General features: G+C 38.1%; 1 protein-coding gene across 18 annotated transcripts in view; it reads right to left on the reverse strand.

Annotated features, from left to right (window-relative positions):
* Positions 1-22,998, reverse strand: part of NMNAT3 (nicotinamide nucleotide adenylyltransferase 3) — a 28,457-nt gene extending 5,459 nt beyond the window's left edge. The window contains exons 1-6 of one of the 18 annotated variants that reach the window (XM_065074396.1): positions 22,756-22,998; positions 22,217-22,264; positions 18,806-18,852; positions 14,881-14,966; positions 12,325-12,461; positions 3,015-3,198 (exon numbers count right to left, since the gene is read on the reverse strand). In XM_065074396.1, the coding sequence (XP_064930468.1) occupies positions 3,015-3,198; positions 12,325-12,433 (293 nt within the window). In that variant the 5' untranslated portion in view covers positions 12,434-12,461; positions 14,881-14,966; positions 18,806-18,852; positions 22,217-22,264; positions 22,756-22,998. Of the gene's footprint in view, positions 1-3,014; positions 3,199-7,798; positions 7,884-12,324; positions 12,462-14,877; positions 14,967-15,444; positions 16,928-18,805; positions 22,194-22,216; positions 22,265-22,755 lie in introns of those variants that run through there. The other 17 variants (XM_065074395.1, XM_065074389.1, XM_065074394.1 and 14 more) reach the window with 17 other exon arrangements.
* Positions 22,999-27,828: the final 4,830 nt, after the last annotated feature.

A 27,828-nucleotide genomic window follows, 5' to 3' on the forward strand; every position in this document is an offset into this window, starting at 1 on the left:
CTCTTCAAATCATGCAAATACTTGTAGCTACAGGACTAAGTTGCACAAGTGTCAAGAACCTGCACCTGGACAGGCTGCGTAACTATCGCCAGCAATTTTTGATGCTCAGCCATTGGCTAAAGAAACTGCATAGACCAGAGGTGAGTGACATATGGTAGTAGAGAGTAGGTAGCAGTAGCTTGGCCTGTGCCTTCCTACATTTCTATTTTTAATCCTGCCGTGTTGTAAACAGGCTGATGCTATGTATAGTCAAGCACATTAACTTTGTATCAGGGACTGACATTCTTGGGCCGTGATTCAAAAATAAGAACTCTTGGCAAAGAGCTCACTGCAGGACTACTGTTACAAGTACTGCAAAATCTTAACTGCCAAAAGGTCTGTTCAGCAGGTGTTTCAAGTGCTGGGGCAGGGACGGTTCTGCTATTTTAAAGATACACCAAAAAGCTCAAACCAATCTGTCATTTTCCGAACTGTGTATGAAGCTTTGAATAACTATACAATCAAATCGCAAGCACAATTCAACAAAAGTTGGGTAAGATAGATCTTTGCCAGTTCTAAATAAATTCATAGTATATCTGCACCACAATCAAACCTACGTTACAAGAGGAATGAATGTAGTTCTTTGGTTACTCACAATACTGTTTTATTGTCTAGGAAGAATATTCGGGAACAGCAGCTAAGTGGGAAATAGCTCTATCATGTTCCCTTTTCTTCTCCAAAAAAAGCCTTGGGATAGTCTCCAATACTCATACTCAATGTAACAGGCAACTAACAGCGCTGCCACAAGTGGGGTATAAGCTTTGTTGCTTAAAATTCTTTCGTGTCATAACTATTTGTGAGCCTCTGCAAAATCCACAAATTTTGATGAAATGTGACATTTTCATCGCATTCAGGTAGAGCTAGTACTGCAGGAAAAGGTCATTCATGTGTCTCAGGACAGAATGTTCTACTACAGTTAAGTGTACAATTCAAAATACTGATAAGAAGAGACATTTAGGTACAATAACATTTTTTTCCTTTTTGCCTTGCAATAGAAAAATCTCTTTTCTATTGGTACTAAAGTTTCCTATCTGAGGGAGCTTATAGTGAAGGCAGCAATTGGTTCTTGGTTCTTTGACCAGGGAAGAATCTGTACATTAAGCATCAACACTTGCGAAGAAGCACAGCTCCACCATAAACCATAGCCTGTTTACATCTGGTAAGGATCTAGCCCTAAAGCCATCTCTTTTTTTAAATTTTTGTATGATAGTTAAAATAAAATATAGAGTCAAAATACCTACATGTGCTATTTCATCAGGATGCTGCTTTCCACTCAGGGAACAGAGTTCAGCATTAGATTATAGCACTGGTTCAGCTCACTAATATAGGTCATCATTTGGGAAAAAATGATTTAATCTCATTTCTCTCCTTAAGAGACATTCTTTTTAACATGTTGTGAATTTATTTATAAAACGAGTGTCATACTCTGTAGGCAGACAGGAAGTTTGGCTGTTCATACCACATTGATACTTTCCCTGAGCAGAAAATTATACATACAGGTTCTATTGACTGTACTTCTTATGCTAAAGGACACTGAAGTGGATTTACAATTTACAAAGCCAGTCTTGCAAGTAGTACTCACTGCAGTTGGAGCTGTGCAAGATCAAAGCCTGTGTAAGTAGGATCACCTGATCTGTAAGTTTTGTGGCTGCTTCTTTGGAGGATAATAGTTTTACAAAACCGAAGTCTAGGAGAAAAATCCCATACCTGACCAACACTGCAGGACAAACCTTTTGGTGATTTCTCACACTGGAATATACAATTGTGAGTAAAGAAAAGAACACTGAAGTTTTCTGCAGAGACAGGGTAGTGTTGGCTAGTCTTCTACTCACCCCGTGCCTATTCTGCTGGCTGGAGGGAAGAGGCAAAGGAAGCAACTGGATGTCTATGTTCACTCAGCTAAGCAAACAGAAGAACTAAAAGGCTCCACTAGTTGTTTTGCAAGTATGTAGGGTATTGTTATGTATGCTTTTGTAAAGTAACAGGTCTGGGTTTTAATTGCTTCCACATAGAGCCAGAAGAGCTTTCTGGGCTGTTGTTGGAAGGCACATTTCAGAGCCTTAAGCTACACAAATAACTGTTCCCAGTTAGAAAGTAACCTAGAAAATGCTGATAGAAATGAAGAATCCCTGATAGTTCTTACAGCCCAGCTTGATTTCTTGAAAGATATCCGTGAAGTCTTATACTTTCACAATATCTGTTGACTTCTGTAGCATCTGTGTTTCCAAAACGTGGCTAGCACAAGAAGTTTGTACTTTCATACCTTGCCCCACGATGCATTTATTAACAACAACCATACAGCAAAAAGGCACATTTCAAAGTCCTTACAACAAGTTCACAGATACTGAACAATTTGTTTAATTTTTCCTTCCAGCACAAAACCCCAGCAAACTCAGTGATTTTGAAGAAAACATCAGCAGTTATGGGCTTGGGTTTAACTTGCCATTAGAGTTAATAAGAAAACTTTGCAAGAATGTGTGACTAAATAAACCTGCAGGCATAATAATGCCAACATAGCTAAACTTGAATAGGGATGATCCTGAAGAATAGGTTTGTTTATAAACTGTCTTACTTTCTGATGAGATATCTATATTACCTGCTTAGAGTTTTAAGAGAAATAACGTGAGAGCCAAAAACTTTTCTGCAGAACTCTTTCAGTGAAAATAATTTTGCTAGACCCTTTCTTGGCAGAGGCTTTCCACATGCATCTAACTTCTTAAAGGGCACAAGTGCAGTACTGTAGACTACTGCAGTGGTCCAGGGAAAGCCTAATACTGACTACACAGCCTTTCTGATAGGAATTTTCATTGCTCACAGTTCTAATACTTTACCTCATAGCAGGTGATGCCGTAAACAGACATGTTCTGCTTTGCTTGGATGTTTTACAGGAGCCTATTCTATGCATTGATGTGGTAGCCTGACAGATTTTTATCAATCAGTAACTTCACAAAGAAAGGAAAAGAAAATGTAGTTACCTTAATACTTTCACTGTCTCTGTCCATGTCTCCTGTTCACTCTCCCATGGATCAACTCGAATCCAGTCAGATGTCTCCAGTGCTAGTTTAGCCATCGCTATTCGGTGCCTTGCTGAAACCAAGCCCTTCTTCCTGTAGTCATCATTAACAGGAGACACTATGCCTTCAATCACCTGATATCTTCCTTTTGAAAAACATAAAAGAAAAAAAGAAAAATAAGTCAACCTCACAGAATCTTGACATTTTAGGGTAGACCAGACCTTGAGAGCTCATCTAGTCCAACCCCTCCAGAGCACAGTTAACTTCAAAAGGCTATGAACAACTTGATCTAGGTATTCTTTTTAATACAGAAACAGTAAGTTAAAACATTAAAAAGCAGCCTTCTTGTTCCTCTGTGAACTGCTCACAATTACTATTGATATGTTTATCCTATTAGACAATTCAAAAAGGAAAGCTGGACGAACATATAATTTTCAAGCAAGTAGAGATGCATACTATCACAATTGCTAGATATAATTAAGTTTTATATTCCGATAAGTACAGCTTTTATATAGCTAGAGAAATGGATAACTTAGCTGACCACTGCTTTGTTCTTAAGCATTTGACGCTTATTATTTATCAAAATCTTTGTGCCTTTTCATTGTGTTAAAGCAAGAACTATAGCATATTACTGCAGCTGTGATTAATGTGATTCAAACAAATCAGAAGACTCAAGAACAAAGATGGGGCTAATGGAGTCTAAAATGAGGCTAACAGCACTATGGTCCAAACATCAGCTTAGCAGCCATTAAAGGCCCCTTCTATCTGGCTGATCATGCTAATTAAATTTGAAAATATGCCCATATTTTTCTACTCCTGTGACATAATGCAATCATTAACACAACAAGCTCTTTTTGTTAGACTTTGCAGTTCCGGCCTGAAATCAGGCAACAAAAAGGTAGCTCTCATTTTGATAAATCAATAGGGAAATAAAGAAAAAAAAGCCCTTTTTTCTAATTCAATTGTTTCAATAAAGAAACTTAAATGCACCAAGTTCCCTCTATTGCTTTGTAATGAAAATGATGCCTCTGGAGTAATAATTTCTGATACTGGCAAATGACAATTTAAAATTCTAAAATGCAATTAAGTAACTTCACATTTATTTTTATCTAATAGGAGAAAATTTTCAAAAGAACTTAAGCAAGTTGGACTTTAAAAAGTAGCATTAAGATTCTCTAGAGATTTACAGGCCTGTCTCCTGTTAAAATGTCGGTCCAAACAACCCTCTGTTTTTAAACATTCTAAACATTTTAAACATTAAACATTATTATAGGCAAAATGGTCAATGGAGCAAGATAAAATTTTCCAGAAACATACAAAGATGTGTCTGTAATTAAGTCCATCTATTGATTTGAAATTGGAAATAATTTCACTTGACTTACGAACAACAATTATTCTCTACTTAGATAATATAGAATGCTACAACAAATTATCATTTAAACAGAAAAGAAACTAAAGTTTCAATTAATTAATGTGTTACCCTTATTAAAAGGTTTTTCTTACACAAGAATTTTATTTTGCATATTTCAGTTCATTTTTTTCAGTTTCTACAGGTATAAATTGTTCCCTTATGTATTAAATGGATATATTGAATGAAAAACTTAAGATTGTGTGAGATCATGCTAGGTAAGAATGATTGCACCCCTGCCACCTCCTTGTGAGTTGTAAAGATTTCTGTCTCTAATCTGGCCTAGAAATGCATGAATTGGATAAGAGCTTCTGATACCATATCAGCTGGTTCCAAAGCAGAAATGAAACAAACTGGAAGTGAAAAATCAAGATTGCTTACACTTAAGCTACTACAAGAGAGATACATTAACTGTTTGAGATGATTCACAACAACAAAGTGACTGAGCATTATGCAAGCATGATGCACATGAGAGCCTTCCACCTAAAAATACAACTTTTAACACTCAAAACATAGGACAGTATTTTATTACTGGCTCTAAACAACTTGTGTCCTCTTCAATAATTTAAAAGTTCACCTATTCAAACATGGCCCTCAATTTTGGCAGGTGTGCAAAGAGGAAATCATTAAATTCTGCCATCTTGGGGTGTTCTTTTAATTTCTACTGCAATTTTCTTCTCTGTCTCATAAATTACTACAAGTAGTTTCAAAGCTTTCTTGGTTCAGAATTATCTTCAAATTCTATTTATTTGGAATGCTCTTTGTTTTCAACATGAAGTCCTAAGTCCTAAGTACATGTAAAAATCCTCCAGGCCCAGTTCCTCTGTATTTCAAAATATACCTACCATAACCATCATAACATTTTCTGTTGCTATGAACCCATATTCTCTAAGAACAGCTTAGGATAACTGGTAAGAGAGTTAAATATAACAAATGTAATGAAAAAAAAAATAAGATGTCCCTTAAACATGTCAAAGTAGTACTATTAAGGTGAACAGGTATTTAGTATTCTGTTATAAAGGTCACTGTAAATTGTCACAAACACTAACACAAATTGTAATGCTGAATTAGTTTATCAATATTAAAGCAAATTTATCAAATGCCAATTTCATATAAAATTGTAAGTGTATTTTGGCAGGGATTTTAAAGATTCATTTCTTCTAGTCATAAGTCTGGGATTTACTATTAGAAACTATAAAAAAATAAATAGTAAAAGTAAATAACCACTATAGAAAACCAAATAAAATAAATACTTCCATACATTTAGCTCTCGCCCACTTCTCAACTTCCTCTCAGTGCCATAGGAAAACCCACAACAGAGTGGGAAGCCTGGCAGCTTTATGGCGTTATCCTACCCAGCGAGCAGGAACGACCCCATTGCTGTTCTGCTTTCTGTCATCTCCAGAGCAGGTTGCAAGAGGATTTTATGCCTGAGTGCTGCTTTATTTCACTCCTTTTGCAAGATGCTGTTAAATAAGCATTATGAAATAGTACTGGTTTGGCATAAACAAAGTTTCTAGAAACTTTACTCGCTGCTGTTCAGTGCCTACAAAACGTAAGCCTCTTTTGCATCTCTGTGACAATTGAGAATTTTGCACAAATGTTTATCCAGCCTGATTCTTTATATAAACTTACTACCCCAAGCAGTATCTTCTAGATAAGAGTACATTGGTCATAAGTAATGACTATCAAAAGATGCATGTTTCATGTTAAGTTTATGTCTGGAAGATTTTATGTTTTCCTTTGACTGAAAACAGCAGATGAACCAACACACTTATTTTAATGAAGTTTGGTATCTTCCAATTGAAACTCAAAAGCTTAACATAAAAATATTACAGATGTATGCCAATTTCATCTCTAGATTACTATGAAACTCCTTATCATTCAGTATTCAGCTCTCTCACCTTATCCTTTATAACAGAAAAACAGTTAGACTTGGTGGTAGCTTCTATGACATCAATTACATGTGACACCAACTCAAATACGCAAATTCTTCCTTTCTGCAGATATGGACATTAAAGACCATATACCTCTCATCCATAGGGGAAAAAAATATCCAATACTCCCTCCCAAAACCACATCGAAACACCATAGAACCCCAAACCAAAACCACCGAACCAAAAAACCCCAAACATCAAACAAACAAACAAACAAAACCAACCCCAAACCATCCCAAAGCCCAAACACCAAAAAACTCTCACCCGCCCTCCCTCAAAACACCCAATTCCCAAACCCCAAAAAAACTCCACGAACCCAAACACCAAATAAAAAAAAGCCCCACACTGAAAAGCAACCAGAAAGCCTCCCCAGAAGCCCCACACACCTTAACCAAGGTCACAGCTTTTAACTCATCAACTAAGGTTTCTGTCCTATGTATGCAAAGTCCATAAGCATGAGCCAAAGAAAATTCCCTGAGCTTTATATTTTTTTCTGGAGATTGCCCCAATTTCTTTTTCAGCACTGGATGAGAGACTAACTTCAATATATTAGTGCATTTAATGTGAACAATTGCAGGACACAGGATTGCAAATTTTTGGTTTGGGTTTATGGAAAGTTTGTGCAGGAATAAGCCTATTCTCTGCTTCATTAAGCCTGTTCTAAGGGCATTGTCACTTACTTATCTAAGATTTAATAAAATAAGGCTAATGAACAGTTTAAATTTTACTGCATAGTTTGCACATAACATCAAACACATAAATAACAAAAATCACTTTGACTGCTGAGGAGTCAGTCCTCTTTTGTAAGGAAAGTGGCATCTATTTCACAACACAAAATGATGTAAAACCTGCTATCGGAAGTGAACAATGCTGGAAAACAGTTACAATACAATCCCATGTTCTAGCCATTTAAGAGGCAACAAGAGCTTACATGAATATCAGTTTTCATTTTTTCACTGAAACAACAACTGGCACACTTGCTTTTATGCATATGGTTAGTTGACTGGATCATTTAATTTCTTTAATCAGTCTTTTATGTGTGACTACACACATTAAAATCACATGATAAAACTCTTTATTTGAGTAATAGTCATGGTCTCCCTTGAACCCACAAGAAATCAACAGTTGAGCTCTCAGAACGCTCAGCCTACTAATTCTAGGAAAACAAATAAAAGGATTTTTCATTGTTCCATTTAAACCAAAATGTTCATTTTATTTCTAGGTTATAGTTAATTAGGGTGGAGGGGGGGATATCTAACAACTTTGTTCAGATGACCTGCAGGGGGAGAAAATGAAAACAAAACCACCAGCTAATGACTAGATACAAGTAATCCCAAAGATTTGAGTTGTTCAAAATGGCTTACAGACTAAATATCAAAAAGATACCATCCTATGCTTACCTACGCATGACATGTATATAGAGATTGCCCAGCATGAAAAAGGAAAGGAAAATAGGCAAGAAATTTCTTCATGTTCAGTCACCTTCTGCGAGGCGAAATCAACAGAAGGAAAATCAAAGGGTAAACAATTCAGCAATCATGGCATTGAAAGTCAACAACAAATACATCAGAGCAGTAATGGACAGTCTTTTAGGATAGCTCTCCATAGGATGGATGACTTTACCTTCACCACTTCAAAGTGCCTGAAAGGTGCATTCACTGAATTAGATGAGGTGTGCGAAAATTGTAGTGACAGATGCCATACGAGTACCTAGAGAAACATAAATCATATCCACCCAGCTGAGTGAACTACAGGGCCTGAAGATGCAGATTTACCTCTGTAGTCAGACAGCCTTTCAAATACACTGCAACTTCAGAAACTCCTCCAACAGCTAAATGCTGGATGATCTCCACACACCACATCTATAATAAACATTTCTTATTAGGACTTCACTTCTATAGAATTCATTGGTTTTGGACAGAAGGTAGGAAAAGCAGTTCCTTGACAGCTATGAAAATGAGTATTTCCTCCAAAAAAGGAAGGCTAAAAACACCAGCTTGAGAATAACAATGTGAATAATACGGTATTGTAGCTCTACTCACAGGACACCTTATTCTGAAATGCTCTCATCCAAGCTGACTTTAGCCATGTAACATGACTGGGAAGCAATGGTTCTCTTCAGAGATGCTACAAACCAGATTACCAGGATTCCAAAGTCAAATACTGGGTATAACCCCAAAACCACTAGAAGCAGAGGATGCCCACCCCTTGCTTCACAGGGTTTTAGGGTAAGCAACAAAACTTGTGGAACAGAAAGACATCTACATTTTTTTCCACTTAGAAAAGCATTCCTTAAATTCAGAAAAAGGTTAGGACCTAAACTGTAAGCACTGATAACAGTATTCACAAACCTGAGGTTTGTGTGACAGAAGCATTTTCTTTAGGGATGTGGTATATCTTGAGATGTCTTAAGATTTATGTTTTTGTTCCTTTGATTTACACCTCTGCAAAGTTCACTCTATAGCTTTAATTCTTTCCAAATGCTAAGCCACATATGCATCCCTCTTCAAGTGTCTTTCAAGAGTAGAACCTAACACAATTAACCAAGAACTGCTTATTTAAGCAATCACTGCTCTAAATCTTATAATTAAAAAAAAAAAAATCAAATATTTGTTTCCTTTCATTTTTTAAGTTCAGTTAATTTTAACTTATGTCTGACAATACTATTGTATATGTAGTGGCAACTTCTGCTGATCTGATCTTATTCCAATCATATATCTGTATTGCTATACACACAACCAACACAGCAGGAGCAAACCAGGGTTATTTTGTGTTGTTTTCAAATTGCAGTTACCAGAACTGCTGCAGGAAAGCAAATTGAAGTCTGTGCTGGTACAGTCTGTTTCTATCCCTTTCTTGAAAAGGATGCAACCCTTGAACAACATAAACTTCCAAACTCCCAAGGCTGGTTAGTGACTAATTACTCCTTGGACTTCTCAGCTCTGCTGCCCAGCGCTGCATCTGACACAACTCATTGATTGTGTCACATTTTCCTCAAGTTTTCATAAGATAGTAACTTGTTGTCCTTCACCTCCCCCTTGCATCTGTCTTGTCACAGACAGAAACATCTTGCCTTTCATATCCCCCTCCTTTGCCTTCTATCCCTTTTGGTCTTATCTAGAAACTTGGTAACGTAAGTATTTTCCACTGGCAATACTTGGGGAACAAGGTTTTAAAAATCTTACATGGATTGATTCTAGTACTGTTTCTTTGGACTTGGGTCAAATGGGAAATACAGTCAAAGAGAAATAAAAGCATAGGGCCTTAGGCATTAACAGACTGGAAAGGCATTTGCCACAGTCAGTGCAAGTTTCAAGAAACAATTTTAAAGCAAGGGATTGAATCCGAGAAAATTCTGACTATGTGTGAGGATGCATAAAGAGTCAAATGCACATGAGACAACAATTCAGATAAAGAGAGTCTTTAGAATTATTCAGTCACACATAGCTACATCTGTTGTATTTAAAAGACAGCATGACAAGATTTGTCAAGTGACATTAACAGAAAAAGGATGAATTACTTGACATGTGGCAATGAAACTGCAGATACTGCTGAAAGTATCCGAAACTCAATAAAATTCCCTGCCTAAAATAGTGATGTATGAAAAATAAGATTAGACAGCGTTTGAAACTGAAGTGATATGCAAAAAGCTGGCAGACAGAATTACTGGAGATGTCAGTCAGGATGCACATCGGGGAGAGTCACGTCATTCATAACAGTAAAACCTGACTGTGAAGTCAACTCCAGCCAAGCTATTGCACAACTCATCGTTTCTGCCCAATTTCTGATTGAGCAGAAATACTGAAGTAGCACCGAAGTCAGCCATTCTCACAGCCCAGGACACACCGCCCCTCATGCTGGTTACTTCTTCACTCACGCTAATTACCTTTTCAGGCATCCAATGTGTCTGTTAGCTCGGAATTGCACTGTTCTCACTGACAGGAAATCAGTGTGAATATAGCAGACCACTGCCTCACTTCAAACAAGCTTTAGTCATGTACAGCCATTGTCCTCCAGCCCCGCTGTCTGCTCCCAGCCTGCGACTAGTGCTTCTGCTCAGCAAACAGTCTCCAATTTCTCAACCTCCTTCCCTGGGTAACAGCAGAAGCAGAAACAGGACTAAAAACATGAGAGAATGACCAATTAATTTCCTGGGTAGGGATGGTTCTGCCATAAAACAGGCATCTAGAATCGATCATTTTTATAACATGTTGCTAATCCCGTCTGTTTGAGAAACTGTCTTCACCCTAGCAAAAAAGACCATATACCAGATTTGTGTATCCATACATATAAACACATATATCTACACTTACAGTTACCTTCAAATAAAACTACCTCTACTCGGGATGGGTAAAGCTTCCACAAGCTAATTGAGGATTCTTGCTTTGCAGACATCCTGGTTTAAGCATTCACAGTGTGCAGTGATGACAGTGTAGGCAACCCAGACATAAATGAAGTCCCCTCTTTAATGCATGAAGGCCTTATACTAGTAAAACTCCAGACATTAATCTAAGAAGTCAAAAGGCAAGTCACATCCTATCCAGAACTAAGCACTGATGTTAGAGAAGGGCAATGTAATGCACAACTTTCATTGCAGCCTTTTAAAATTTCATTTTCAATATGATTTGCACTAGACTTGTTTAAGTAAACTGCTCCAAGTAAGGGGTGGAGTCTTGTTCCACAGACCCTGGACCAGACCAGACAATGAATCATGATTCAGACAGGATCATAATTCATTTCCCAATGCAATCCTTCCTTCAAGGTAAAGAAATAAATTACTGGACTATAACATACGATTTAAACAGAATTACCAGATGGTCGCAGATTAACTTTCTACTCCTTGCACACCTGGGCAGCAGAAGCAGTTACAAAATTACAGGGAGAAAAGCCAAATCAAATCCCTTTTTAACCCTTTATTTCTAGTCCTACAGGAGCAACAACATCATTGTACAGTAACAGGACAATAGAGATTCATAGAGGCAGCCCTCAGAGTAATTGTGTAGTTCTTCCTCAGGAACGTCGAAGTATTCTCATAGTATATGGCAAGCATGTAGTTGCTGCTTTTACTGCGCAGCAGTATCAGTGGATTACCAGATTCTCTCCGTCTCTCCCCACAATTTGACAGTGAAATTCCTTTTACTGTTATTTTCTGTTCAAGTTCCTACTGAACCACCTCCCTAGGAACTTCTCTGTCAGGTTCCAATAAACTACTACTCCCATCCAACATCTTCCAGAAACATATGTGTGTATTTTAGCTGCCAGATGAGAAAAAAAAGTAAAAGCCTCAGCAACTAAGTAGTTGATCAAGCTCAGAGTTCAGTGCATCGCAGTGGCTTTTCTGATTCTACCTTAAGTTCCTGATGTTACCCACCTTTCTCTTTTGTTGCCAAAACTTGCTGGCCTGCTGACATCTAGTTTTTCTGATCTCCTATATGAGAAAATTATTTTGCTAGGGGAGATGACTTGTACCTTGGTGAAGACGGATAATGAATAATTAATGTTTCATCTTCTCTCCAGTTTCACCCGGCTGTCAAAACTGCCAGCTGTAACACTTCTTCATATTAAAACACGATGTATCATAAAAGCACGAAATTTGAACATAAATGTTTCTTCTCAGTTTCAAAATTGTTAGGCATACTCTTTCACAAGGCTCAGCCTGTTCCATGAATGTGATCCTAAAACTGCTCATAAAACTTTCACTTTATTTGCATGAACACTCATTATGATACTTGTTTATGTACTGAACAAAAAGAAGAGGTATAGCTAGACTTTCTATATCGAATATGCCAAGAAAGCCTCATACTGAAGGATCTATAAAGAATATTAAAATTAAGCCAGCTGTAAAGTGACAGCTTATCTATAGCAAGTGTTAAAAGTATTTTTTCCTTTTCGCAGTAACCCATCGTGTGTGTGTGATCTTACTGACCTGTTTGGTGCAGGTGATCTCTAGCCAGCTCAAACAAACGCATGTGCATGTTTGTGATGGGGTTAAAGGAGCCACAGGCTAGAAGAATGAGAGGTATCCTGCTCTTCATTCTGACATCACAACATTAAAACTCCACCCTAAAGAAAAAAAAAATAAATAAAAAAAGAAGAATAATTAAAAAAAGAAAAAAATTAAAGACAAACTTGGGAAAGAGCAGAATGTTCATTGTTCCTCAAACTGTTTTCAGAAGTGTGTATTTCTAGAATGCTAGTAGAGAAAGTATCAGAAGATCACTCCCCTGTATCGTCACAGCATACAGGAAGGACTAGCTCAGAAACACACGGGATCTTTGATATTCATTAGGAGTGCATCAACAAATTCTGTATCCTCACATAGAGAGATGGCTAGAAAACATTTACAGAAATTCATACTGTTATTAAAAACTGTCCGATTTTTTGCATGTTTATTATTTTCAACCCGCTTTCATCAGAAAACAAGGTTCTGTCCTTTTGTCAATCCCCTATTTGTAACTTTGGAACCTGTAGGCCCGCTAAAAAAGCAGATTTTTTTTTTTTTTTTAAAGTTCTTACAATGGACCTTTGCAACATATGACAAAATCCTACACACAACACCCAAACCTACAGGTCTGACTCCCTTAGAGGTGGGTGGCAGTGGCTGATGGGCAGGCAAGCAGCCGGCAAATACTTCTAGCCAGATTAGCAGTAATTGCCTGTATAGTTTCTTTGTCAGATGGCAAAGCAGGTGATGGTGGATCAAGGACAGAGAACAGCAGGGAGGAGAAATTACAGCTCTTACAGGAAAACATTAAAAAACTCTGAATAGGGTGAATGGGTGGAGAGCAACACTGTTAGGAGTCTTGCAGGTGCATTTAGAAACAGCCCTTATACAATTTAGTTAAAATGTCAGAGATATCAATAAAAGTGCAGCAGAAATCAGTTTGAGTTAGTCGCTGTGCTTGGAGCTCCTTCTTTACATAGCTCTTTTTACAACTGATCCAGAATATATCCTGCATGATAAAAACAGTTGTGTCCCACATACATATCTGTGAATCTGATATTTTGACAGGGCTCTCTTCTTTTCCTAGGATTTGAAATATCTACAGTGCTTCCACCCATATATCATCCATAGACCATTCTCTTCCCTTCCCCTGGCCCCCAGCCCTCTCCATCAATTCTAACAGTCTTCTTGCAAAAGACACTTGCATCCTAAACTTCAGAAGTCAGTCTTGGGTTATCAGATGGAATCTGGTACGGATTCCGTGCTTTGTTTACCCAAATTTTCCATCTGCAGTGTACCAAAGCACTGTCGATCAGAGCCTACCTCTTGCTGTTCTCAGTCCTTATATTCTCTTCCCCCCACACCCCGCTTTTTCTTGCTTAGAAGAATTTAACAATAATGGTTAAATCAATGTCAAGTTGATGTTTTATAGCTGCCAACTCTATCAGTTCATTTACAGAGGATTTATAACTCTGAAGACTAGGACTGTACCATTTAGTAACCTTCAGTGCACCTAGCAACGTGTTTTAATATTTTAACTTGTGACATGTTGGCAGTTTGCTAACTTTTTATAGAGAAAATGCATTGAAGCATATGTGCTACCTGTACCTTGACCATCTAGTACTGAATACACATATTTAGATTATTTTATAATGTTTTCATTTTAGTTTACTTATTTCTCTTATCTCCCATCATGCTAAGGGAGATACACTGGGGGAGAAAAGACTTGCCTGCTGTAGAGCTGTTGAAAGTCAGCAACAATTTTATAGTCTACAGTTGCAGCAGCTGTAGGAAGCACATTTCACAGCACCCGCTCTCTTTACTCTGATTTACTATCCCTGTATAGACACTAACAAACCCATACGTGAAAATTGTATGCAAACTTTACAGGTTCTTTATTCAAAGAAAACAAAGCGGTCTTTTGTTCAATCAGCAATTCCATAAATGTATCTTCACTGTATCGGGAAAGGTCTTTTTAGCCTTGAAACAGGTCGCAAAACATTAGCATCTGTGATTACCTGAAAAAGAAATGGTTGCTAGAATGTCAGTGTTCTGCTACAGTCCCAGCTTTTTGCTACATTCTCTTACCACAGATAAGTCAATGCTGAACTCTCAACGATAAATCAATTAATTCCAGACTAAGAATTTCCTAGAAGCAGAAATGTTTTACAGTAATAACTACAATGATGTTGCTCAGTACCCAGCCCTGCAAATGGGTTTATACAATCTTTTGTGACAACCTAAAATCAACGACACAGTCATATAACTTTACCCAATTTCCAAGCAGTGTCAGTCAGCACATCAAACAAATACGTGTTTAGGGGGAAAAACAAATTCCCATTTTTCTCTATTATATGTATCAATAGCAGGCCTAGCTCTTACATCTGCTAGCTGATGGCTCTGACATCCTGTCTTCTGTTCTGATGAAGTGCAGTTTACATTTCCTTTGGTGTTTTCTTTGCCATCTTAAAAGTTATGAATGGAACGATATTATTTTTTAAAGAAGCTTTTAATTCTATAGACCTCTCTATTTCTCACCTGAAACAGATCTGTTGGATGGTTTGATTGCAGCTCTTACTCATCAATACCTCAGAGACCCCAGGGAAAGACTTCAACCTGTAATTCTTAATGATAACCAGACAGTATTGCTAATGGAAACTCAAAAACCAAACCAAAACAACAAAGATGACAACAAAGACAACAACAACGAAAAATCAAACCAAGAAAGTACTAACAGTAAACATGTAGTAGAGGCATTTCAAAAGATGTTTTTATACATATACACCCCCCACCACCATATAAAAAAGTGTTTATATACATAAATAAAAACCAAAACAGCAGTGTTTTTATTCCTACTATTTCTACCTAGTGTATCCTAAACTTACTCAACAGGTATAGCGGAACTTTTAAGATTTCAGACAAAACTTTCTGATTTAGCTGCTATCTCAGCTGGTATTAATTAACTAAGGGTTTATGATCACTATATCACCATCCAAAATAACAGGAAAAAAAAAAAAAGAGTTTTAACTGGTTTTTCTGCTAAGTTATTGTTAGAAATCAAGCAGAGGAGAAAACTTTTAACAGAAGAAAAAGCCTCTTGACCTGCTCATCTGGTATGATGCAGTGGCCATCACACTTCCTCCAAGTGCTACAGCATCCACGTGTTCCTACAGTTACAGGCTTCTAGGAATATTTGGTTCAGTCATACGCATTTTACCTACACACATGAAGCAAACTGTCCTTTACTAGTTTCACCAACTGAATAGAAACTGCAAACAAGTCAGTGGCTGTGCTGTTACCAGGCATTTACTGTGTGTGCTCATTGCTCCAGAGCAATACATTTTGAATTCATGTGTTCCATAAAAATAAGCCATTAAGCCAGTCCTGAATACGTCAATAAATTGCCACTCTTCCATATGGCCAATAGACCAAGAAAGCAGTAGTTTATGCATCACTTTAAATATGCTAATAGGAATTTGTACCTATTAGTTGCTGTACGTTTGCAAAAAGTCACCCAAGTTTAACATCAATAATGTACTTTGTTAAATAAATAATCTGTGAATAATTTGTTCCCTAGCAATTGTCCCTACACAGTGCATATTCCATTAATAGTGCCTCCTATTGCTGCTCCCGAGTCTAGCTAAAATACAAAGTACTTTTGAAAAATTTGTGCACGGATAATTCAACTGCTGATCCGGTCTTGTTGCAAGGCTGTAAAAAGAAATCCCAATTAAGTCTAACATGTATCTTGATCTCCAACAGCAAAGGAGAATTAAAACTGCACCATGCACCCAGATTGGAAGGGGAAGAAAGGACAGAGTGCAACATCTAAAAGACAGCCACAACCTTAGAAAGCAAACTTTCTCTCTGCTGATTCCTTGGTATTCAACTTCCAGGAGTACTGCAATGTAATGATGTTATCAGTCAGCAGAAATGGCCATCACTCAGCCTTTCTAGAATTCAGCTCTTTATCTCTGTGATTCCACTTCCATAACTGTGAAATCAGAACTAACGTTCAACAATTTCGGAGGCTGGACCCGGCTTTACACATACCTTAACTGAGGTGAACACATCTTTAAATAATTTGCTTACTTCATGTCTTCTCCCTAATTCTCAGTTTTACATCTGTGACATACACAGGCAGTATTTATTTTGAAGAAATTCCTATACTGGTATCACCCCTATTTTAACAAGCATACTATACGCATTACAAGGAACAATGCATTGTTCTGCGCATGCAATTTTAGCAGCTTTTCTCTCCTATACAACAGCACTGTATACCTTCCCAGTACATTTAGACATTGATTAAGCACAGGCCCCAGAGGAGAAATGCAACGAAAAATTCCAAGAACAGCTACTTTGTTTCACATCATTTTCTCAGCATTGTCTTTTGAGTTTATGAAGTGGTATTCTTAACAAATTAAATTTTAATAGGAAAAATCCCAAATTTTTTCTTTGACATTTTCTTGTTCATAATAATCAGAAATTTCAGATGTTGGTGCTAAAAGAGACAAACCCCCACAATTTTTCATCTACTGCACCTGCTAAACTCTAACTCAAGAAGCAGAAACAGTAAATTGTATGGCAACATGTTATATTAAGTATCCACTACCTGGCAAACCAGTTTCAAATCCTCAGTTTCTTGAGAGAAGAGGCAGAAAATCATTGAAATGTTACGTTTGTACTGAGGCTCTCCCCGCCTGCTCATAACTGCTGTACCTCTGAACCATCTTCATATGATTGAAGCGATTTGCTGCTGCCTTGCTTAAAAATGACAAGATTTTAGCAGAGTCTGCTCTGCTATTAAGTTTGCTGCATCAGTACCATGTCTATGTGTGCACCCCAAAGGATCAAACCATTTGACCTGAAATCCCACTTGGAAAAAAACCCACAACTGTATTTCAGAATTCTAAAGAAAATGTTTATAGTGTATTAATGAAAAAAAAATTGTTAAAGCAAGAGCTACGAAAGCATTTTTTTTATTGATGTGATTTATAGTTTTAATAATTGCCTACAATATTTCTACAGCAAGACCTCACCTTCTACTTCCTACTAGCTTACTAGCATTTGACAGAAAACTTGGGAATAAGTCAGTTAATATATTATTATCAAGCAGTATTAGTAAGATTTATATGCTTATTTTAAGAGCATAGTGATTGGCTTGTTTTCTAAAATGTAATTCTGGTTTTAAAAAGAAGCAACCATGTTTGATTTTCACATGAAGTCAGTAAACTCTGTAAATACATCTCTTGTCAGTCCAGCTTCCCTCCTGACGTGTCAGACACTGCCTTTTGTTGTACTTCTAATCAGTAAAAGATAACACATTTTTGTTCTCTTTGCTGTCAGTCTTCAAAATTCCTAAATAATAGAAGCAAACGAAAGCACAGCTCTGAACTGAGACTGAGAACAATATTATAGATATTGTTTTTAATGATGAAAGAGATGACTTAAAGAATAAGGTTTGAATGAGACAAGTTACAGTACATTCCCATCTCATGCAATAACTCTGTCTGGCTCCTTCTGGCAAGCGCTTCTGAGTCCGTGTGCTCTGCCCCGGGCACACACACAACAGCCCCGGCCAAGCAGATGTCTGCCTAGAAATGCCAGTTACCTGACATGTGAGCATCTGGAGTTTAGAAAGCTTTCAACATTATGATACATCATGTGGCTACATACACGAAGGCAGATATCTTCAAATGAGGAGGCCACACTTAAGCTATATAAAAAAGGGTTTATGATGGAAAACTAATTATAATTTCCATCAGAAAATTCCTGCAAGCTCTTTTTCTGTTGCCTACATTCCTACAATATGCCAATAATAGATGATACTACAGATTACCATAGTTAAGTTCTGCTGAAAGTCAGTAATTAGAGCCATATCTGATTAATTATCAGAAGCACAACAGAGTGCTGAGCAGTGCAGTCTGATTCATGAGCTGTTAAATTAATAAACTGGAGGACAAGACGCTGATCCGTGCCCACTGCAAGGCAGGTTCAGCCTTGAGGTAAAATTTCTGCAAAGAGCAGAAATAAACTGAATCCCAGCACAGGATAAAAGCATTATCTTCTCCTGTGAGGGTGAATCTAGAGTAATTTAGATGAAATCTAGATTTGAACAAGTTCAAAGCTACATACATCCATTCTTTACTGGGCCACATCATTACCTCCTATAAATTCATGTGGCTGCACTGAACCCAGCTGAGTTATACCAGGCGTCATTAAGGATGTTATGGCTGCAAGACACCTTTTCAAAATTAGAAAATAAAAAGTACACTTTAGTACCTGACACAAATCATAGCAAATCACAGAACACAAATATCTGTTAAAAATATGAATGGATATCAGATTTTATCACGTTGTAACTATTGGGAGTTGCTACCATAACAGAAGTTACTCTAGTCAGTAAGTTCCCAACATCTACGGTCACTGAAATCAACCCTCCACAACAGTGACAAATACTTACCTGTATATCCCCACCTTCCACTTTAGTAATGAACATAACATAAATATCTGGGTGAGAGAAAAAATGAAAAAAGTATAATCAAGGGTGATATTTTATTTGCTCATCAGAAAGTTACTCACCCCAGCCAAGAAGAATTTTACAAGATGCACATAAATAATACACATAGCCTAATGTGACACACTAATCCTCTAAAATAGCTTTTCCAGGGCCACATGATGGATCACAGTATTGTTAAACTACAGTGACTCGGGTGCATTTAATTTCTTTGACTTTCATTGGAAAGCCATTAACAAAGTATATGATAGGATACATGATTTTCTATCAGATTCATCACATCAGAAATATGAAGTTGCCCCTTTCAATCCCCACAACAGACTTCAGAAAATACAATACATCACGGTTTGTAAATCAGCTTCAAAGAAACCCCCAAACCTCATCACCTCCAAGCTCATTGCAGTCTTCACTAGAGCAGCAGCTTGCACAACCTTATAAAAATCATCCAGGCTTTTTTACATGTATCTGTGAAAATGGCCCAAAGCACAACAAATACTGTCTTTAGTAATGCATAGGGTTTGCTCACTTAGATCAGCTTAATTTGGGGTACTCGCCAGTTTTTCTTCAGCTTTTTCCAGGCAGCAATTTTCCCACAAACCACAGCATAATTCTTATGCTTTCTCGGTGTTCTCTGCGAAATTAATGGAATGCTCCCCATTTTGTAAAAAAGGCATATCATCCCAACCGCCCCTAAACATTCCGCAACGCTTAGACACAGAGCTCTCTAGCAGTTTCATCTGGTTACAAAGCCAATGATACTATAGTAACACAGAACTACGTGAAAATAAGTGAAAAAAGACCAGGTTGGCAAACCAGACACACTCAGTGTTTGCTGTGTAATGCAGGATCTCAGCACAACTGCAGTTCCTGCACCCTGCTGTAGCATTTCAACCAAGTCAAGAGAAGACAGTCAGCTCCTGTCATCTTCTTGTATTCACTGCAGTATGATCTTTAGAATTACTTATCCCATAATTCCTAGTGATCTCTCAACATCTAACATGACTCCTTTCCTATTCCTTGTGCCCTTATCACACTAGTGAATATACTTTTTCTTCTTCTACAGTTGTATAAACTATTATAAGTATATAAGTATATAACTATTATAAGTAACCAATAGTCATCCTTCTATTTGCATTATGAGTCAGTCATCCACAAAGAACAAGATATTGATTTCTAGAAAAAGAGGACACATACAGAACTGCAACCTTGCGTAGCTATTATTAAGCAAACTGCTGATTTAGTGAAAGCACCAACTTGTCTGTCAAAACAAATTCTTACAGCTTCAAGAGTTCCTTTTTAGAAGTCGTTCAGAGTGATTTTTCTATCAGTGTCTTCTGCAATTTTCTTAAAATTAGCAAAAATTAGCCAAATATACTTAGCAGAACCTAAGGCATGTCTAGTAACAGAAAACCAGCTTGCACAAAAATGGTAGATATTTAAGCGGTAAAGAAAGCATCTTCGATCACTAAAATCTGTTTCTTTAAAGCTGGCTTTAAAAGGTAGCAAACTCATGAAACCCTTAAAATTCCTACTGCAGAACACACAGATGCAAAATAATCACATATATTATAGCAACCACAGTGTCATGCAGGATTTCCAGAACATCCAGCAAGACCAAAGCTAAAACATCAACATCCATAATCCCACTGTTTACTTTCCTGTTTCCAAACAGGGACATTTGCTATTTACTGTGTGAGGAGCAACTACCTCCCGACACTGTTTGTGTAGTTAGGAAAGCACATCTCGCTGGTTCCATGGTTATACCGAACAGATCTTCTAGCACAGTAAAAAATTAAAATAAAATGAAAAACTTGACTAAGAAAGTTTTCAATGCTCCAAGGTTTACCTGACCACCTCCAGGAAGCAAGAAAGAATTCTGCTGTACTATATAGAACTGCTCAGTCTGTCAAGTGCCATGATAGGTTTTATAATTTTCCTCTGAAACTTCATCTATTAGTTACTGCCAGAAGCAACAAACCCAGTGCAACAGTTGAGGTTAATAATGAACATATAAAGCTTCTGTTTGAAACAACATGCCTTCCTACACCATTTCAGTGGCATCCAGGTATCCCTAAGTGTACCATACTTGACAGTGAGAAAGCTATTTGCAAGTAAAATTTTAAGCCACCAAAATGAAAAGCATTACATGCATTTTTTACACATGAATTTGCTTACTAACACAGGGGATTTTCCATAGCAATGAAGTAGTTTAAGTAAATGGCTCCTAGGCTCAAGATTTCACATTGCTTATCTTAACATTTTACTTAAATGATGAACTTAGAATTTCTATTTGCTTCATATTGTACAACAAAAGACTTCAAGGAAATTATACAAACATGCTTACTATCCAAAACATATTGCTTGTTCTTTAATAATATCCTCACCTGTATGGGGATTTCTGTCTATCAAAAATGTGGCATTCTGAAACAACTACAGTTAAATTAGGTACCTAATTACCACTGCAATCCCTTTGCAACTCTCACTCCAAACGTTTAGAAATTCTTAAAATAATTGAAATAAATATGACTATCCATACAGTTATACTATCTTCAAAACTTTGACTGCACCTCCTCTATTTTTTGCTGGCAGCCAAAAAGCCAACCAAATGCTGGGCGTCCTGAAGAAAAGTACTGAGCGCACGCAGGGTGCTGTGTTAGCACTGCAGAAAACCTGGATGGGCTCATGTTTTGACTGCTATGAGCAGTTCTAGTCTCAGCTCAGGAAGGGCACTTCAAATGGTCAAGTGCATGCAGCTACTGCTATTCAAGAGGCCAAAAAATATTGTTTGGGACTGTTTGGTTTGTAACTTCACCTGGCTCATTTGATCTGCTACGCCAGATGCAGCAGTAACTACTTGTACTGTTTGTGAATTAAGACCTCAAAAATCATCATTGCAATGAAATCCAATTTGTCTCATTAAATTATTTTAAAAGGCAGAACCTCAAATAACTCGAATTCCCCTTTGACAGGACTGTCACCTATTGCGTCCTCAGTGTCCGCCTCAGACATCTCGGGGCTCCTCTAAGGTCTTTTAGATATCTGAATGCTAATTAGCTTATCGTAGCTAGGTTAAATTCTACAGTTTGCATTTTTAAATATAAAGGCATGCAGCTGATTCACTGCTAGAATCACACAATATATCTAGACTTATGTAGGAAATAATAATGCCTGGAAAATGAACTACTGGCACATACTGTATTGATACAAAACCTAAAGAAAACAAACATGGGGGATTATTTATAAAACTAAACAACAGCTGTTGCACAATGGGGGAAACAACCTTTTAAAGTGGAGGAGAAAGAGGATTAAATTACATAGTGAAAGGCAGATAAGATTAAAAAAAAAAAAAGTAGTAACCATATATCCTCGTCTTCTTTAACACTCACTAACACTTGAGTAGGTGTTCTGGGAAAGAAAAAAAAAAAGCTTTACTTTGCTATTTTAAATATACATAGATGGTCCTGGATATATGTTTCTGATATATTTGACGTGGAGAGTACGACAGACTTCAGACCCGGAATTAAAGGCCTCGATGTTTTTTTCACAGTGTTTTAGGGCTAAACTGGCGCTGCTGTCAATCCGACTGAAGCTCCCCCAGCTCGCTGCCCTCAGTTCGGACGCTCCGCTCCGCACCCGGCGGCGCCGCGCTGCGGTTCCTGTGTCCCCGCGCCGCCCCGGGCCCGCTCTCGCCCAGCGCCGCCGCCGCGCTGCGGGCTCCCCCCGCCCGGCTGCCTGCGGAGGGGCGAAGCCCGAGCGCAAGCCGCCTGGCGGCTGCCACGGGGCCACGACACCGACGGTAGGGCCGCTGCGCCGCCCTGCTGCCGACCCGCCGGCCCCCTCCCGCCGCCGCCAGCCCCCACGCCACCGCCTCCTCCCGTCCGTCCGTCCTTCCTTACCGCGGCCCTGCCCGCGGCGGCCGTGCAGGACAAGCGCGGCCGGCGCCGCGCGTTCCGGCCGCTGCCTCCCCCTTAGCGCCCCAGTGCCCCTCGCCCTCGGGGCTGGCCCCGCACCGCCACCTGCTCCCGCCAGCGCCTGCGGCTGGCGGCGTGTTCTTTCCCAAGCACTGTTAGACTTCCTCCTCCTGCTAGAGAGCAGAGAAGTTGGTGTTTAACTCCTTTATTCACCAGAAGGTGACGTTCCAAACTTTTGGCTTCCTGCTGTTATTCCTGTTTTTAATGATGGGCTCTGCGGCTTCAGGGTTGCGCTTCCAGGGTGGCGAGGTCGATTTGCAACTGAAAACAGTTTTTGAGTTCCTGTGAATTTCTCAGAGGTTGGGAATAACGAAGCTCAGCTTCCTCTGGTTGATGAAAAGCCTTCTTCATCAGCTATTGAATATTTTGCAAAATACACGGATGGCATGAAATGTGTGTGCTAAATACATTCTAGCAAAAAGTGAAGTCCAGAAAGTTTTGAGTTGTTTTGCTTATTCTCTTTATATAAAATCTGCTTTCTTGAGATGTCAGAATGTCACCAGCTAGTTTTAGAGCCTACCCAAAAACTCCTAATTTTTATAATGTTAAAGGGAAGCACAGCTATTCCTCTTTTCTGACATTGCGTTAAAAAATAAATAGGATCTTAGATTGTGTTTTTAGGCTGTACTGTGATAAAGGCACATGCAAATGATGAAACTTCATTGCTGTATGGAGTTCATGAGCTGTACCTATATCTCTGGGTGGCCTTGCTGAAGGCTGGCTAAGGGGTGATTTTGTCTTGGGCTTGTGACTGGGAGCAGGGTATATACTTTTTAGGCACGACTTAAGAAAGTCTGAAATAATAAATTAGACTCCCAAGACAAGGCACAAGCTTAAAAGAAAAACGAGCAGCCTAGACTATAGGTGCTCAAGCTTTAAAATCCTTGTGCGATCATATAATGATGAAAAGCCAGATAGACAGTTTTGAAAATAACTAATGTGTATGTATAAATAATCTTTCTTACCAAGGGACCTACAATGTTATAGAAACAATAATTCCCCCAACTCCCTTTGAGGGAGGAATGTCCATTTTGAAAAACTTTATGAAGCTGACATCCTAGTGCATAATGGATCATTAATTTTGCTGACTAGGCTTACTAAACGTACAAAGCTTATTCTGAAAATCAGTAGCTAGAATTAAAACCTCCTCTTTGTAGATTTTTGAATTACTGCTATGTGGTTTGGGAATAAATAAGATTCCCTATAAAAGGAAGCACTGAACTTCGTTTACAAAAGGAAAACCAATTCAAAGACTAAAACATTTGTGTGTCAAGCTTGAAAACTGAGGGTGAGCATCTGAGTTGACACAAGTGAATGTGGCTCCACTGATCTCAATGGGAACTGGTCTATGCTGGCTGAGGATCTGCCCTTCACCATTTTAATTGTACACTGAATCATAGTTTTAGTAATAAGCATTTTTTGCTTGTTGCCTTTCAAGATTAGCTTTCTATTTCAAATCAGAGTTTTTAAGAAACCGTTTGTTAAATAAAATTATTTTTGAACTGAGCTGTATCTGGAATAATTTGCTAATGGTAAACAAGCAGAGCAGTAGGTCTGATCCTAGACTGTGTCTTCCATTAAGACCTCTTGAAGTGGATGAAATTGAAAATCGTGCCTGAAGTGCAGCAATGTAAAAGAGATTATATGGGAAGAGATGAGTATCAGACAAGAAATTGTTCAAGAGCCGAAGCACTGAGATGCCACGCTTCAAGGGAAGAACAAACGACCACAAAAAGTTCCAAGATTATTATGAAAGATGAAGTAATTAAAACCTGTCTTCTAGCAATTAAATTAAGACAAAGGTGCCACTGCAAAATCATGTAACATTCTGACATTATTCAAAGACAGTGGTAGTCACTGCACCAGCTTCTGCTCTTTGTCGGAGTAGTCTGATTTTCATGGGTTTCAATTCTGGACTGTTCCAGTGGGAGTTTGGAGCAACAGTACTATGCTGTTACTCTTCTATTACTATTAGGTAAAACATCAGTTAGAATACCCGTGTCAAGGTGCAAAACTATGAGTATGAAATTCCAAGCCAAAGTTGTTCCAGATGCTCTGAATCGGTAGCTGTACAAAAATTTGGCATCCACTGCAGTTCTCAAGACGTGAAGCTCCCAGGGTCCTACATTAAGTTGTGCAAATCAAGGCTGTAGAATCAGGCCTTGTAATTGCAAAATCTGCCAAAACAGAGGCACAGCAAGTCAGCATAATCTTTTAGTTCTTGGCATCTGGTCTTTACTGATGTGTGGTTCAGATCTGAAAAAAATTCTGTTGGGAGGAGATGGAGAAGAGAAACATGAGAGAAGTGTTCATTAACCTTTACCCTCCATAACATAATTGGAAAGCATTAGCTTGAAGTCTTGGCTTGGACAACGAGGTGATCATTCACTCAGCTTAATCTATGAAGTAAATACACAAGCTTTTATTTTCGAATTACTTAAATGCTGCAGTTACAGTTAGTTTGAACATTAAATACCGCAAATGTGGGCGGACAAGAAAATGTTAACTTCCTCAAAATGAAAATCATTCAGTTGCTTGATTGCTATTAGAATTAAAGGCAAACATTAGCAAATCCATTATTACTGAAGCAAGCAGTAGAAACCAAAAGTTAAAATGCAGTGCAAAAGCAAGGCAAAACAGGCTCCAGTGTGCTCTGTTCCTCTGAAGCTGCAGAAGATAAATGGGCAGAGGTAGAGACAGGACAGAACACAAAGCTTGATTTGAAAGCTAAGAAAACAAAAAAACAACTTAAAAGGGATCAAATAACAATCATAAAACTTTTTAACTTGCCCGCAAGGAAGGCTTCTCTAGAAGATACAATACAAACACTGAAGGGCAGATAAATAAACATTTCTCACTTGTTTCAGGCTCCATGACGATCAAAGCAATTTTTTTGTCACAGGTGAACAGAATGGAATATTCGGTTCATTTCTTTCTCTCTGTTATTATGGAGTCTGTCAAGCATGCTTTTTAAAAAAAAAATATTTTTTTCCTCTCTCCTCAATCCTGCACTGTTCGTAAAATTCTGGCGATGTAGATCAGTTGTATCTTGGTAGGCATTGTCTTCATTTGTTTTGTCTTTTCCTTTTGGTAATCGATTTACTTACTAGTATTTTGAATTTCAGTGATGTTGAAATAGCTTCTTTTGTTTGCATAATGTTTGAGACAACTTTCCAGCATAGTGGTATAATGGGTTGATAACATCTCAGCACCAGCATTATGTTTGGTAGTTTAATGACTCTTAATAAAATTGTGCAGGGTTGTATCTGGAAGTAACAACAACTTTTGTCAAATCATTTGAAAATCAATTTTTTAATACAAGAAACTTGGTAGTGTTTCTTTCAAGTGGATTTTATAAAAGTATTTAGCACCTTGCTTTTCATTCTTGAACTCTTTGGCATATCTGTTGATGGGTGTTAGCATGCTTCTATATTCTTCCTCTGTAATCTACAGGATTTTACTGCAGTAAAATCTTTTACTGCAGTAATCCCAGGCCACAGAGTCTCCAGAGCAGAAATGCCACTCGTAAAAAAAGATTTTATTGATCATACAGTATAAATTTTACATCTATTTACCAAGAATGAAATTGGATTGAAAACAAACATTTGCTTACAAGCTGATACATGACAGTAACTTCTTTGCCTTCTTAGCCCTAACAGAACCTTCTTAACTTTACAGTGATAGATGTGAGAGGGACAATGAAGCTTTGGGCATTAAGATTCTATTTAAAATGCAGGAAACAGTCTTGTAATGATTAGAATATTTTTTATTAAATTAGTTTTAGTTAAAATATAGCACTAATCAAAATTGAAATGTATTGTGGTGGGATATTTGTTCTGATAAAGGTTTGACTGTGTAGTTCTTGCTGGTCTCTTGCACAGGTAGGGCAGAGAGAACAGAAAACAAGACTGATACGGGAAAGCATGTGGATTTTCCTAAAATTGGATATCTGTCACAATTCCATTCTACAAAGATACCAAAAGGATTTTGTGTTCTTTCAATGCAGAACAAGGACTAATTTCAAAACCTTGACAGTTTGTTGTGCAACAGAGCTGTCATCTTTTGGGGAGCTCTGTAATTTTCAGAATAGCTTCTCCATAACATGGAGTCAGGTAACATAGAAAAAGGGGTATAATCTGTGCATTTTGTTATTGCTTATCTGAGAGGAATTCCTCTGAAGGTGCATCATTTCCCCGCTGTAAGTAGTACAGGTGATCCAGACTTTGATTCCTGCTACTGCAGCCACACAAGTTTGCTGAAATGCTCAAGTTTGTTGCTTTTTTCTGAGGGCAAGCTATAGTTACAGGAATCTTTCCCCATGTGCCTTCCTTCTCCTCTCCTACTGAAGTCAGGAGGAACTTCAGGGAGATTTTGCCTGCTAATAACTTACAGTTAATACACCGGGATTTTTGTGGACCAACAAATTGGTCAGTAGTGTGGTTTTCGTGTTTTGAGGAGACATTGCAGTGTCACTCTTCCCACAAAAGAGAATTCCCTCTGTGCACGGGTGGTGGTGGTGCTCATGTTCTTAGAAAGCCACACATGCAATTTCACGGGGCAATGGAAAGCGTCGCACAGGCCACGGCCAGCTGCAGCCCTCAGTGTCAGCCGCATGCCTGCCTTCCCTGGGTAGCTCATATTGCCATCCTCCTCAAGGACCATTGATACACAACGGAGTAATAATTTTAAAAAAAAAAAAGGTATATTTTTCGTTCATATTTGTACACTTTTAAAAAATATGCAGTACTGTACTTTAAAGAAAAAAAAAAGTGATCTAAGTATCACATTTTACCCATTTTTAACATAGTTCTACTGAAAAAAGGTCGTAGGTAGGCGCTGGGTAGAGACTCGAACTCTTGTGGGTTACTCTGAGCAGTATTTATTGCAGAAGATTCGCAGGAACAGCAGCGTTGGGTCACCTCCTCAGAGAGTGACAATCATACAGCAGTATAACTAGTCATTATATAGGGTTCTAACAGGTATTATGCAACTAAACAA

This window comes from Columba livia, chromosome 9 (assembly GCF_036013475.1).
Source record: "Columba livia isolate bColLiv1 breed racing homer chromosome 9, bColLiv1.pat.W.v2, whole genome shotgun sequence".
NCBI lineage: Eukaryota > Metazoa > Chordata > Aves > Columbiformes > Columbidae > Columba > Columba livia.